Source organism: Psammomys obesus, unplaced genomic scaffold (assembly GCF_907164565.1).
Source record: "Psammomys obesus unplaced genomic scaffold, mPsaObe1.curated_primary_1811, whole genome shotgun sequence".
In the NCBI taxonomy this organism is placed as follows: domain Eukaryota; kingdom Metazoa; phylum Chordata; class Mammalia; order Rodentia; family Muridae; genus Psammomys; species Psammomys obesus.
In genome coordinates this window covers 46,896,830-46,911,114 of record NW_026585644.1, presented here as the reverse complement: position 1 = coordinate 46,911,114, position 14,285 = coordinate 46,896,830, and the positions used below count along the sequence as shown (strand labels likewise).

Below are 14,285 nucleotides of genomic sequence, written 5' to 3'. Positions count from 1 at the left end.
CAAAAAAAAGTGAAGATAAATGTGGGTCAAATTATAGGTGCTTCCTATAGTATTTATACATATTTTTAGAAGGGAAAATATTTCACAGTCTTTTAGACATTTAAAATGTTACTAAATGGGAAAAATCAGAGTAATTTTGGCAAACCAATTTTGGAGAACCAATGTGAGTAGCATGGGGATAGAGCAGGTAAGTTTACTGTCCTTCCCTTGTAAACTTGGTGGGTATACCACTGATGGGTATATACAGTGATTGACAGTGTCAACAGGACCTAACTGAACATGGTAACACTGAAACCAAAAGTCTCAGTAGGAGAAAATGTTTTACCAAATCAACAAATGGGCTTTGAGCTGCTCCCAAAAACAAAACACAAAAACAAAGATGTGGAGAAGTGAAACAATAAGCTCAAAGTCGGTTTCTAGACGCCGAAAATAGCTACATGTTGCTTGCTGCACATCTGTATGTAGGTGAAGGGATTTATTTTCTAAGTTTTAAAGATTACACAAGGGTAATTGCTGAAAACAAAATTCTAGCTCTTTTACGCACACGCACTTCTCCATGCCTGCTCTTTCGCAGAGATGCTCTCTCAAGCTAGTCTCCATAACGCCTGTTTCCTACCTCCTACACCGGCTCAACAATTTAAGGACTAACTATGTAAGCCACTACACAAGAGTCTTGACAGGGGGGTTGGAGACATGGCTCAGCAGTTAAGTGCACTCACTCTTCCAAAGGTCCTGAATTCAATTCCCAGCACAAACATAGCGACTTAAAACTGTCTGATGCCTTCTTCTGGTGTGCAGATGTACATGCAAAGTACCATACACATAAAATATATAAATAAATCTTTAAAAAGTTTTAGACAGGTCCACTCTAGTGATTATTTTCCAGAAAGAATAAACTAAAGAGCAAAGAAACGTACTTAAGTTGTATAATTAATGGTCAGTGTGGTCAACATTTGATGTCATCAATTCCCATCCTTAAGGAAACATTTTTAAGGTAAAATTCTTATAACAAAGGTCAACATCCTTTTTTTCTACACCTTTCTTTGCCGTCTCCCAACCACCTACCACCCTCTCACTATAACCACTCATATAATGACATTATTTTACTTGCTTACCTGAATGATTTTGAAGATTGTGCCAACACAAACCAGTCTTACAGACTAATGTTAAGCCCCCTTCCCCTTGCAAACACACTAAGACAGACAGCCCTTTCTCAATTACCTTATGAGGCTTCTGTTAGATTTAAGGGCTTCTCTAGACACTTAGTAACAGCGCACATCTCTGGGCACAGTGGTTCCTAGTTGTAAAGGACTTCTGCATATTCTCAAGAGTTATACGAAGTAAGCTGTGCTGTGATTATTATCTGCAGGTCAAAACACTATTCAAATACACTGTTGTTAGGCCTAGGCCATGATGCTACCAAACAGAAGAGTGTGGACTGTCCACTTTCAATACTCTTTCTGTTTATCAGTGCCTCTATTTAACAGTTTGGCTAAAGTCAAAATTGTGTTTGTGAATAAATTCAGTATTTTCCTTGAGTATGTCAACCATTATGCAACCTACACCACTGTACTGCAAAAAGTTCAGATCTACCTAAAGTACAATATCATCAAATTTCAATCTTATTTATACTTTCAGTGTTAAAAATTTATGACCTAAAGAATATAACCAATAAACATATTTTTCTTACTAGAATGAAAGAAAGTAAAAACCCTATAGAAATTAAGTTAAATTGTTAACAAAAATTTAAGCACATTTTAGCCAATTAATAGTCCAGAAAACAAAGGTAGGATGACAGAATAAATGAGCTGCAAAAGCATGCACAGAAAAAGCAAGGTTTCATCTAAAATAGCATGCTTCAATTAAGTTTGCAAGCAATACGAGAATGTATAATTGATATATAAAACTTATTTACTTTGCAATTAAGTATACACACAGAGAGTTATTCTGTTTTGGTCAGAACAAGCCATCAGCAAGTAGCCAGAAATAACAATTAATGAAAGGGAAAAATTTAAGAGGAAATGCTTTGCTAGACCTCTCATTATATGAGTTTTGGCAGCAAGAAATAAGTGATTATTTGCAACCAAGTTGGCAAAGCAGAAAACTGAGTTAAAATTTATCAATCTTTTAAATGGCTTTTCTAAGTATAATTTTTAGAGGAAATATATTTTTTTACTTCTTCATGTTGCTATATTTATTTTTACTGTTCACCTTAATTCTTCAGAGTTCACAGAAGATACATAAATTTTTAAAGCAGTTACACTTACTAGTTCAAATTCCCACGGTCTTTCCTCAGTTAGGAGGAAAGTCAGAGAGTAGTGCTGATGGAAAGCCAAATAAGAGATGCAGAGGGCAACTCCGGAGGCCACCCACTGCAGGGCTTATTCTTACCTTGGCTGTTTTTTTCACGGGTTGACATTTTTGCTGATAGAGACAAAAATGACACATCTTACAATAAAAACTCAGCATTTTCTTAAATGACAATAATGTCTCTTCAATTACTACAAACTAATAAATTATACTGAATAAAATTAAGTCATATGCTTATGAATCAGCAACTTTTAAAAAGCAAGTATTTTAAAAAAGAAAATTTAATTTACCTTGATTGATGATGACATCTTTATGTCTAAAAAGGGAATGAAATAAATACATTTATTTTATAAGGCTCAGAATTACAATCACCTGAAAGAATTAAAATATTTTGATGCTCTAAGCCCATACCCTAGATAAATTTCTACAAGTAAAATTCAGGAAGTAGCATTTTTTTTTTCCCGGTGGCCAACTACTAATATATTATATATGTTCTATTTTATAAAACAAAAAGTCACAAAACAGTGAAAGCAAAAAAAAAAAAAAATAAGAGCATAATACTTCAATCTTAGAATATTGAGATACTGGAGAAAAATTAATAGGAAGACAAAGCTTTTCTATGAAGACTTAAAAAAAATACACTGACAAGAAAAATAAATCAACTAAAATAGATTAAAAATTCAAACCAGACGTTATTACACAGAACAGTATAAATGCACAATTATTAATTTTTATACACGACAAAGTATAATTTAACTTACTTGTCTGTATTTTTTATAACCTTTGATATTATTTTTGATGTTGAAACAGTTTTCAATAATTTATTGCGACTGTCATCTGAATTTTCCCACAAGTTCTGTGACTTTTCAGCTGCTGGTGGCCGTTTTATGCTGGAAAGAGCACATTAATCTCTTAGAAGACTGTTCTGAGGAGTAGTAACAGGTAACTGACAGTTTCAATAGGAGATGAAAGAAGTGGTTAACATTCTCTTAAAGCGAATCCAGGGGTGAGAAGGATTAGTTGAAAGGCTCTGGCTGAATGGGTGGAGGAGGTTAGCAAGGCAATTAGGAAGTCTGTGTTATACTGTCATTTCAAAAGGTCCAATAGAACAAACATATCTGAAAAAAAAAAAACCCTCTATATGCTGTTAATAGAGGAAATGCTTTAAACTGTGATATTCCTCATAATTTGTAGTAATAAAATGAGTTATTAACCACCAAAATATAAGACTATACATCTCATTCTGTCTGTAATTATGTTCATGAAGTTAATTTATACATGGCACAAATTTCTAAATAAACTGTGATGCTAAAACTAAAACTTGTTCACAGTTTTAGAGACTTTTATCCAGGCTCCGAAGTAAACAATTATTTGATACAATAAAAGCTGTTTATTGGCAATATCAGGATTCCCTGCATTTATAACTGAAATTTTATGGTTTACAAATGACTTTCTGGCTGCATTGCTAACCATCCTGAAACTCATCCAGTCTGCAATACTTCTGCAACAGTGCATCCAAAGAGTAATTTAGAAGGGCAAGCACATTTCCAGGAGACCTTAAGCTGAAAAGGAGATTCTGGGACAATGACGACAGAACCTTAAAAAGATCATGAGCCTTCCCCACACACAAGAAGTTGCATAACATTCATAAGCTACGTTAAAAAACCTCCAAAGGAGACCCAGGCATAAGAACCACAAACACTTAGACAGCACAAGAATTTGCATGAGGCGCAGAGACAAAGCATTCTGTAAATGGTAAACATGCATTAATCAAGTGAAGGACACTTCCGTTTTTCAAACTTCTTACAGACTTGAATCAAAGCATTAAAGTAGCTAAAGAGAAATATACTGCAAGTCTTTTAGGGGTGACTGTTATTTACTTTGCTGAAATCCTAACCAGTTTTGGAGATGGTTTAAAAGTTTCCTCAAATTCCTCAGCAGAACTACAATAATAAAATACCTAAGGAATGCTAAAAGCTTGAGTCTGTGTTTCTAAATAGGACAATTTAATTAAACTGCTATCAGTATTTGTTACAAGGTAGCTGCAGCATTGAGCCCCAGCATGCAGGTCTGCACCCCCAAATTAGGCTCACACGCATCTGTTAGAATGTTTTCCCTTCGCCCCCTCTCATTACTTTAAAACATTAATTATTACAGGAACAGAGAAAAGCTCTCAAACAAACCTTTAGCATAGAAAAGACCAGGTGAAATGAATTCATTTCCATACTCAAGCAAGAACTTATCCTCCCAAGACCCAAAGCTGAAATTGAGAAGCAGTCACAAGAAAAGGTTGTTTAAAGGGGCCTTGCAAGTTGAGGTTGTAATGATGCCAAAATGTGGTGAGGATAATATGGTACTTTCTATCCATGGCTATAAATTTACACAACTACATAAAAACTTAAAAATATTGTACAATTTTATTTATAAAAATGTTGTTTGGGTTGTTTATATCTTTTTACTTTTACCAAATTATTTGTATCTTAATTTCTTTGCCAATTGTAACTGAAAAATTATGGTTTTAAACCTTTATTTCCCGATGTTCTAAAACATAGATTACAGCAATGAGAAGTTTTCTCTTGGAATCCATGGATAGCCCAAATTGCAGAATTTAGGTATCTTTACAACCATTCCCTAGTTCTGTCCTTGGAGCTGGTTAGAACCTTTTGGTGGGAGAACTCTTGCTCTCTGGAGTTTGCCTGTTTATTTGGAGAGGCTGTGAGGAGGGCTGGGGAGAAGGTGACGCTCGGATTTGTGGGCTCTGATCATTAGAATGAGATTCCTCTTTTTTTTCTCTCTGTCCTTGTGGCTTTTCTTTCTTTTTCTCTGTACCACTGTAAAATAAAGTATAACATGGAACAACACATATTTAAACAAACTTTAAAATCAAAATAATAGGTGATTATAATTTAATACCCTGAATTATATAACTAATATAACTTATTTTATTCAGTAAAAAAAAATCTTTACTAAAGATAAAGAGTTAATTTTTTAAAATTGAAGGTACTAATACATCCTATGAAGATTGACCGTTTGGACAGAAGTGACCTCAATGAATTTTGTAATTTTGGTAGATTTGTAGGACTTTAGAAGCTCTCTTGACTGACTTCAACTTATTCAAATTAGAGTATTAGGGGAACTTTGCATCCCTTGTGGAAACAGACTGACTGATGACACAATAAGTGCTTACACTCAATCCAGACCAGTCCTGGATTCCTCTGCCCCGTCTCTCTGGGGGAAACAGGGGAGGGTGGGCTGTGGCACTGAGCATCAATTCAAGGTCTTCCAAGTTCTAGCTAAGCACTCTTTTGATGAGCTACACTCCAAGTCCCCAACAAGAGTTTTAATCTTACTAAAAATGTATGGTTTATTTCATATCTGTTAATGCTAAGTTGTTACTTTAGTTATAAAAGGTAAGTGTAAAAATATAAAACATAGATAAAAAGAAAACTCATTTGGAACCAAGTTTAATGCTTTAGAATGACTGTTTTAAAAGTTACTAAAAGGGCTGTGAGGGGTGAAGAGATGGTTCAGCTGTTAAAAGAGTGCCTGTTGTTCCTCCAGAAGACCAGAGTTCAAGTCCTAGTATACACATCAGGTGATTCATACCACCACTCCAGCCCTAGTGAGATTCAACGAACCTGAATACAAATGTACATACTAACACACACACACGCACAATATTTTAAAAAGTAAATTGTCTTTTAAAAAATGTTCGTAAATGAAGGTCAGACAATTTTTAAAGTCATTCTAATATACTGTTTGCTAGAGTTTTACATTCTAAGAATTATGACGTTACCTATAGGTATTATTTTCTGTAAGACAGTCAAGAAATTTGATCATTCATGCATCCTTAGAAAAGGGGAAGGCCCGTCCTGACAATTGACTAAATACTGACATATTTTAAGTTAAAATGCTCAATGTACTTATGTTATTTTTATGACTTTGCACTTGGACACTTAACAGATAAAACAGCATACAGCCTCTGGGCATATGGAGGCAGAGCAGGCGGATCTCTTGAGTTTGAGGCCAGTGTGTTCTAAAGGGAGTGCTAGCCCAGCCAGAGCTGTCACACAGAAAAACCATGTCTTAACACAACACAACACAACAAACCACCATCAGTCTCAGCTGCATCCTGACACTGAGTACTAATAAAGAGAACGGACTTAAGACTTTTGTTCCAGTACTGAAAAGGAAGAAAACTGTAAATGCTATATAGTTCTTAAGCAAAAGACATTTCAGTTTTATAAGGTATGTTTTAAGAATATCTGTCACAAATATACATATGTATATATACAGGCATATATGTATATACACATATATATGTATATATATACAGGCATATATGTATATACACATATATATGTATATATACAGGCATATATGTATATACACATATATGTATATATACACATATATGCCTGTATATATATACATATATATGTATGTGTATACACACACACACACACACAAACACACAGTCTATATAACTCCACTATCACATTGTTAATAGTTAAAATTGTAATAACATCGTTTTGACTTTGACATTTCTGAGTCTGATTCAGTTTTGATAGCTTTGTACCGGCCACTGATTACTGAGTCTATGTTCAGGTTTTATGTGTGTGTGTGTTTAAATCTTTTTTGTTAATTGTTATTTATTTTTAAAAATTATTATTATTTAAAGGAGTGTGTGCTAAGAAACAAATTCTCACCAGAGAAGTACCATATTAAACCTTAAAATTAAAAATCTGGGCCTGGAGATGGTGAGCGGGTGAAGCGTGTGCTGTGTTGAGTGTGAGGATGTGAGTTTGGATCTCCAGCTCCCACGTAAATGCCAGGCACGGCAGCATTCACCTGTCACCCAGCACCGGAGGAGGGGCAGGGACGGGGGGGGGGGGGGCCCCGGGGGCTTGGTGGCCATCCAATCAAGGCAAAATTGCAAGCTACAGGTTGAATAAGAAGCCCTGCCTCAAAAACCAAGGTTAGGAATGATAAACATCCAATATCAGCCATGTAGCCACATATGCAGATAGATATGTACATAATGTATACACGCATTCATATACCACACACAAAAAGAAAGGAAGGAGGGAGGGAGGGTCTGAATTAGCTGCTGTTTTTTTTGTACTGGTTTTTAAAGTGTCCTTTATGCTTAAAGAGATTTTGCTTTCAGGCTACTTTAAAAGCTAATCTAGTGCCCTACACAGTAAAGGAACAGAACCAGGTGGTCCTAATCATTCTTTGCTATTGTGCTGATCACTACAGTGCAACAGTACAGCAACCACTTAAGAAAACCAGCTAAAACTAAATTGTCACTGAATAAAAAGTTACGTTTATTAAAAATAATACAATAAAGGCTGGAGAGATGGCTCCGCAGCTAAGAGCCCTTGTTGTGCTTGCATAGGACCTGGGTCTGATTTTCAGCACCCACATGGCAGCTCACAGTCACCAGTAACTTCAGTTACAGGTCTCCAAAATCCTCTTCCTGTGGGCACTGCATGATGTGCTCATCCAAAGGCAAACACAATGATGAGATAAAAAATTAAACAATCTTGAAAAAAAGATATTATATACTATGAATGTTTGATTCCAATGTTTTCCCCTGAAAAATGAAGAAGAGATAACTTTAGCATTCTTTGAAACGGGAAAAAAAAAATCTATATTCTGTAATAACACTAGGTTCTGGAGAAATTTATCAAGAACTGAAGATGTTGTGATTTCTTCACCATTCTTGTAGCCGCCTGTTTGGTTAACACCTGTAATTCTACACTGTGAACCATTCACTCACCAGTATTAGTTTACATTCCATCAGTTTACTTTTTAAACTGTTTTCCCCTTATGCATTATCAAACAACAAAACAACCTGTTCTGTACAGCTGATTTCCTATATAACTTTCCAAACTTCATGTGACAGTAATTAAAAAAAAAAAAAAAAGTGGACAAATGTCACTTAAGCATTATCCCTGGAACAGTGAATTATACTGAATTAACTGATGAGTCCCTACCAGCCCTGAACATGCAGACACACACCACTACTAGAATACTTTGAGGTGAGCCTCAGTTTTCTGATTTTTGTTAAGGAAAAGGTTATAATAGTCTTAAACCTCCCACTAAAATATATATAAAATAGTCTATTTTGCCTTTAAAATGTTATATATCAAATATGTCACTTGCTAAGGAAGTTTGGTTATATAATTTCACTAATATATCAATAAATTTCATTAAATGTATCAATAAATTCTGGCTGAAAAACAAAAACAAACAACAGTAGCAACAAAATTCCAGAAAATAAGAGGGCTCTCTCTTAAGAACAAAATCTTTCTGAGTAAAACTTGACAGGTGTGATTAATGTAAGTAAGCACAGTGTGCTCAGGCTAGGTGTCTCACTCAGAATTAAAGAATTTAAGACATGCACACTTGACTCCCATAGGCCTCTACTTGTAACTCTTCACATGAGTAGCCTAATTTATCACGCACTGCCAGTGCCTCCAACCCATAACAATCAGGTACCTTTTAGCAGCAGAAGAAAGAGTTTCTTTTCTTGCTATCGACACAGAGCTGTTGTGATTCTGTTTCCTATTTATACCACTTCCATTGGTTATACAGGACATGGAAATAGCTTCTCGAAGGCTTGACTGGCCTAAAATAGTTAAGAAAAAAAAACTGTAACAAATTTCAAAACATTCCTTAATGAGCAAAGTTTTAAAAATTAAGTCTATTAGTGTTTAGAAAGAGTGAGCAGATGGCCTCACCCACAACATTCATCAAACAGCACTACTGTTTACTTTTAACACCATGCACATAGACCAATAGAGAAGCTATACTAAGCTGCTAGGATGCTAGGCCTACTCACTCAGCTAAATGGTTGCTTTTATATGACAGCTCTGAAGCTCATGACCCAACCATATACCTTAAATTTCTAATATTGTGCACATCAAATTTTAGAGGGCTATTCTATATAAATGAAGTTTAACTATATAAAATAACTCTTAAAGTAAAAAATACAGAATAAATGTGTGGTGGGTAAGCAGTTGTGGTCAGAAAAAGAGTCAAAGCCACAGATTAAATAGGCCTATTTAGTAAGAGTCAGGTTTATTTAAAAATTGGGAATAGAGCATAGTTATGACTCAAGTAAAATTAAACACTTACAAAAACATAATTAAAGTTGTAAATGTATGGATTAAATATCTGACATTCCAGAGTGTTTCAAAGCCGGTGGTTTATCTGCATTTGTGACACATCCTAGGACTAACTTGTACCCTAACTACCTAAGGAGTGTCAGTGCCTACCTACACAGCCAGACAAGCCAGAAGAGAGAAGAAAATAGTGTAGGGTGATGAGATGGTCACTGTCCTGTCAATAACTTAGGGAGAGTGAATACAGAAACACTCCATATCTGAGCGTTTCTGCTCAAATCTGAAAACAAAAATCTTTCTGAACGCAAGTCACCTCCTGCATTAGCTGAAACATTTTCTAAAATACCTCACAAAATGTAGATGCTATCTATGTAAGTGCAGATTATATTACTGTTCAAGGAATGATGACAGGAAAATATGTAGATGTTTAACATATGTGCAGGTTTTTCGTCCCTGAATGTTTCTGAACATTGGCTCACGGAATCTACAGATATTACGGTGTTGACTGTACTTAATTCTAATTTCAAAAGAAACTAAAAATTTGATATAACAGAGTTGTCCACAGTACAAGAAATATTTTTACCTTTTAAAGTTTAAGTGTATTTTAACACCTGTTTTGTGAAAATTTCAATTTGAAAATATTTTGCTTAAACTATTTATTGAGATTTTCATATCATTAACACGTATTAATTCAACTAATTAAAAACTGACACCTGATTTTAGTTGCTTTGATAATATAACTATATACAAATAGTTATATACAAGAGAAATATAAACCTGCTTAAGTTTTCAGTAACAAAACCTACAAAATTTTACATCTCTTCATGTCTTATTATCAGTACTGGAAAACATAATTAGATAAAATCTCCACGAACAATAACTAATCTTAATGAACTGTGTTTATCTATGGAGTTTTTTTTTTTTTTCAAATTATTAGCAACAACCTTATCAATCCATTTTATGGACATCCTGTGTCTAAACAACCAAACAACTCAGAGAATAATCAATGAAATGGATCTCATTTCAGAATGTAACTACATTAGCATGTTACAAAAGCAGCAAGGTAAGATTCTGAGATTTTGAAAACGGTTTTTCTTTAATTTTATGTGCATAGGTGTTCTGCCCAAATTTGTCCATTACCTTGCATGCAGTGCCTGTGGAAGCCAGAAGAGGGTGTTGGAGTTACAGATGAGCTGCCCTGAGGGTGCTAGTAATCTAACCTAAACCCTCTGGAAGACTGCCAGGGCTCTTAACTGCTGAGCCACCTCTGTAACTCCTAATTTTATTACTTTTTAATTCTTTTAAATTGCTTTCTTAGTATTTTTCAGAGCAATGAAGACATGAATAACTTGTATATATGTATGTGTATATATCTATATATCTACACAAACATATACACACATATACAGAACTGAATTACTATTCAGCCATTTTAAAGAGTCATTTTTTCTGATGTCTTCAACATATATGGATCCTGGAGGACAGTATGTTAGCTGAGGTAATTCAGGCATAGAAGGTACTCATGTATAGAAGGTACTCGTGTATGTGGAAGCTAAAAGTTGATTTCAAAGAAGTAGAGAATAGTGCTTAGCACAGTCTGAAAAGCATATGATAGAGAAAAGATGGTTAAGAGGTACAGGGGTGAAAATGGGTAGAAAAAAATGAGTTGTAATAGTTTACACAGTACAAGAGGATAACTACGGTTGACTAAAACTGTTTGAATACCTCAAAATAGTACTAGAGAGAATTCTGAATGTTTCTAACGCAAATAAATAACAAATGTCTGAGGTGACAGGCCAAGTACCTTTACATGACCACTCCATGTTACATGCATGCATGAAAATGTTACAATGTATCCCAGAAATAAATCCATTTATTACATGATCGTTAAAAATAAAGGTATATATTTAAAATACTGTGGACATCAAAGAAACACTGTTATTTTATACTACAGGACTTAACATATGCATACAGACTAAAGCCGAGGGTAGAGATGCCAGTTACAACAAAGTTTGCTATTTACTCTTTAACAAGGGTATAACCATTCTACCCAGCCTTAGGTGTTAACTGATCCGCTTCACCATTCTACTCTAGCAACTTCAAAATCCTTGTATAAAAATCAGCTCTGAAGCAAATCATTTGTTACTGTCTCAACTACAGCAGTCTTCAAAGTTGATTCTCAAAAAGTTATAAAAAAAAATTTTAATTAAAACAACAAAGAAGTTCCTGCCAAGCCTTTTCACCAAACTTTAAATTTCTTGTCACTGACACATGTCCAACTACCACTAATAATGAAGGATTGAGTCTTCCCCTTTCTAAATCTTCACTATCTACATTTAGGTCCAAAGTGCAGAATCACAAAACCAGACAATGTTATCATTCTTAGCCCATTACTCCTTCCAAGACTTTCCTACTTACATCTCCTCAGGCCACTCAACACATCTTTCACATCCACAGCCTTCCATTCTCTACTCTCAACAGACCATTTTCTCTCTTTTATCCACCATCTGAAACCTATCTTAAAAGATAATGTGCCCATGATTTTAGCACATGGGTGGGGAAGAGAGCAGCACCTGACCCTCTCTCAAAACAAAACAAAACAAAACAAAACAAAACAAAACAAAACAACCCTATAACCAAAATTGTTTTACTGTGTCAAAGAGAATGAAGGTAAGATAGATCAGTGTTTCTAAGAGTGCTTGCTGCCAAAACTGGTGACTTGAATTTTATTCCTGGAATCCACAAAGTGGAAAGAGAACCAACTTCTGCCAAATTGTCCTCATACATACACAGCAAACAAACAAACAATACAGCTCTGACTCATACGCACGCTCAGATCTAAGTGTGTATACTTCTGCTGGGCTTTATCTCTTTCTATAGTATCGAAGGCAGGATTTCTCTGTGTGGCCCTGGCTGTCCTAGATCTGTTTTGTAGACTAGGCTGCTCAAACTCACAGAGATACACCTGAGTCTGGGATTAAAGGTGTGCACCACCACGCCCAGCTTTGTTTGTTCTTTTTAGCAGTACTGGGAATGAACTGGGAACTTTGTGCAGGCCAGGAAAGCACTCTTCCACGGAACTGCATCTCCTTCCCTAGAAGGGGTAGTTATTTTTCTATCTAAGGCTTACTAGTTTCTTCCCTGACCTATGGTCACCCTTCTCAGAGAAAACTTGCTTCACCAGTTCTTATCACCAGCACCAATACTCTCTTCTTCTTTGCTGCCTTTCTGTTCTCCATGTATTTGTTTGTACAACATCTTAAAACATAAGAAGTATACAACAGGGCTGGGCATGCACATAGCTCAGCGGTACAGTGCTTGCCTAGGATGCGTGAGGCCTTCACTTAGATCCTTAGCACTATAAATAAATGAGTAATATTACAACTGGTCTTAAATTTAACATCCTTTTATAGGTACTAGCACCTTTTACTTTCAGGCAATTTTTTTTTAAGTCACTGCTCTTAATTCTACAATTTTCAACTGGAAAATTCAAATTATATTTCTCAAAATACTACATTTTCCACTAAAACTGCTTTTAAAAAGTTTTCTAATATTCCCTCAGACAGCCAACTACAAATGTTACTTATCAATCTATTTTAGTTGCCCTCTCTAGTGGGTTTACAACTTATATCACTGATGCTATGCTGGGCTTTCTTGTTTTATACCCCTTTCTACTATACCAACTTTCATCTGTAAGTTACTGAGCCCCCAAATCTCGATGGCTAGCAAGAACAGCATACCTGTATTTCAACTGTCTATGAAGGTCTGTTCATACAGCACCACACTTTCTTCCACTACACAGACAGCACATATCACACTAAAAAACCTTTCTTGTAAGCCCGGCTAACTGTGCTGTGAGCACCTGGAGGAATGTAGCGCTTCTGCCTATATCTTGTTCTAGCCTTCCTGAATCACTGCTATTTGGGTAAAGCAGTGCAAACCTCCCCTTTCCAAACACTGCTTGATTAATGTGAAAGAATTAAAAATTTCTTGGTGGAAGAAAAAGGGCTACATCTGCTTTAAATGCGCGCAACAGAGTCCTAAGGATTGTTTTCCATTACTTTGAAACAATATTTGGATGTTAAAATTTCTATTGTACTGAGGTTGGCAGTAATTTAACTACTGACCACAGAAGGCTTAGAATGAAGCTACTTAACTAACAAAGATTTTAATCATGTTTCTGTAATAAGTAGATTGAATACCTGGCTATATTTAAGATAGGACGCTCAAAAAGGTTCAGTCCTTGCCCTCTGCAATAAATATATAAATTTATTATATAGTTAGAAATATTATGGCAGGAAAGCATGTAAGAGAAGTCAGTGGCATTACACAGAGTTCCCAATTAAAATGATAAAGAATAAACTGGGTGCTGTGGCACAGGCCTTTAATCCCAGCACTCAGGAAACAGAGGCAGGTGGACCTCTGTGAGTTCTAGGCCAGCCTGGTCTACAAAGTGAGCTCAGGACAGCCAGGGCTACACAGAGAAACCCTGTCTGGAAAAACTAACTAAATAACTTACTTTTGGAATTTGGGAGAACTCTAGACAGAGAAACCCTGTCTCAGAAAAACAAATGAATGAATGAATAATTAGTTAATTTTGGAATTTGGGGGAACTCTGTTACTCAGAGAAACCCTGTCTTGAAAAATGAGAGAGAATTTGGGGGAATAAAGTAACCTAATACAATCACAAGTAATTCAAACACGTAAATAGTTTCATATTTCCAACCTCAATTTTCAAAAGAAAAAGCCAGAAAATACAAGACTCTTCTTTACAACCCACTTAATTACCTTTACTTGGCACAGACTTTTTCACTGAGGCTACATGATCTTCAGAGATTGCAA

At 35.4% G+C, this 14,285-nt stretch overlaps 1 protein-coding gene across 6 annotated transcripts in view; it reads right to left on the bottom strand.

Moving 5' to 3' along the window:
* The window catches only part of Eml4 (EMAP like 4), a 114,449-nt gene that overhangs the window by 43,884 nt on the left and 56,280 nt on the right, over nt 1-14,285 (bottom strand). For 2 of the 6 annotated variants that reach the window (XR_008721482.1, XM_055618954.1), the window contains exons 2-7: nt 14,232-14,285; nt 8,818-8,947; nt 4,971-5,141; nt 3,072-3,200; nt 2,601-2,626; nt 2,392-2,424 (exon numbers count right to left, since the gene is read on the bottom strand). The exon at nt 14,232-14,285 is cut by the window's right edge and continues 129 nt beyond it. Coding sequence is in view for 4 of the 6 variants with exons in the window: in XM_055618954.1 (XP_055474929.1) it covers nt 2,392-2,424; nt 2,601-2,626; nt 3,072-3,200; nt 4,971-5,141; nt 8,818-8,947; nt 14,232-14,285 (543 nt within the window). In the remaining 2 variants the exon portion in view is untranslated. Of the gene's footprint in view, nt 1-1,221; nt 1,646-2,391; nt 2,425-2,600; nt 2,627-3,071; nt 3,201-4,970; nt 5,142-8,817; nt 8,948-14,231 lie in introns of those variants that run through there. The other 4 variants (XM_055618963.1, XM_055618969.1, XM_055618973.1 and 1 more) reach the window with 4 other exon arrangements.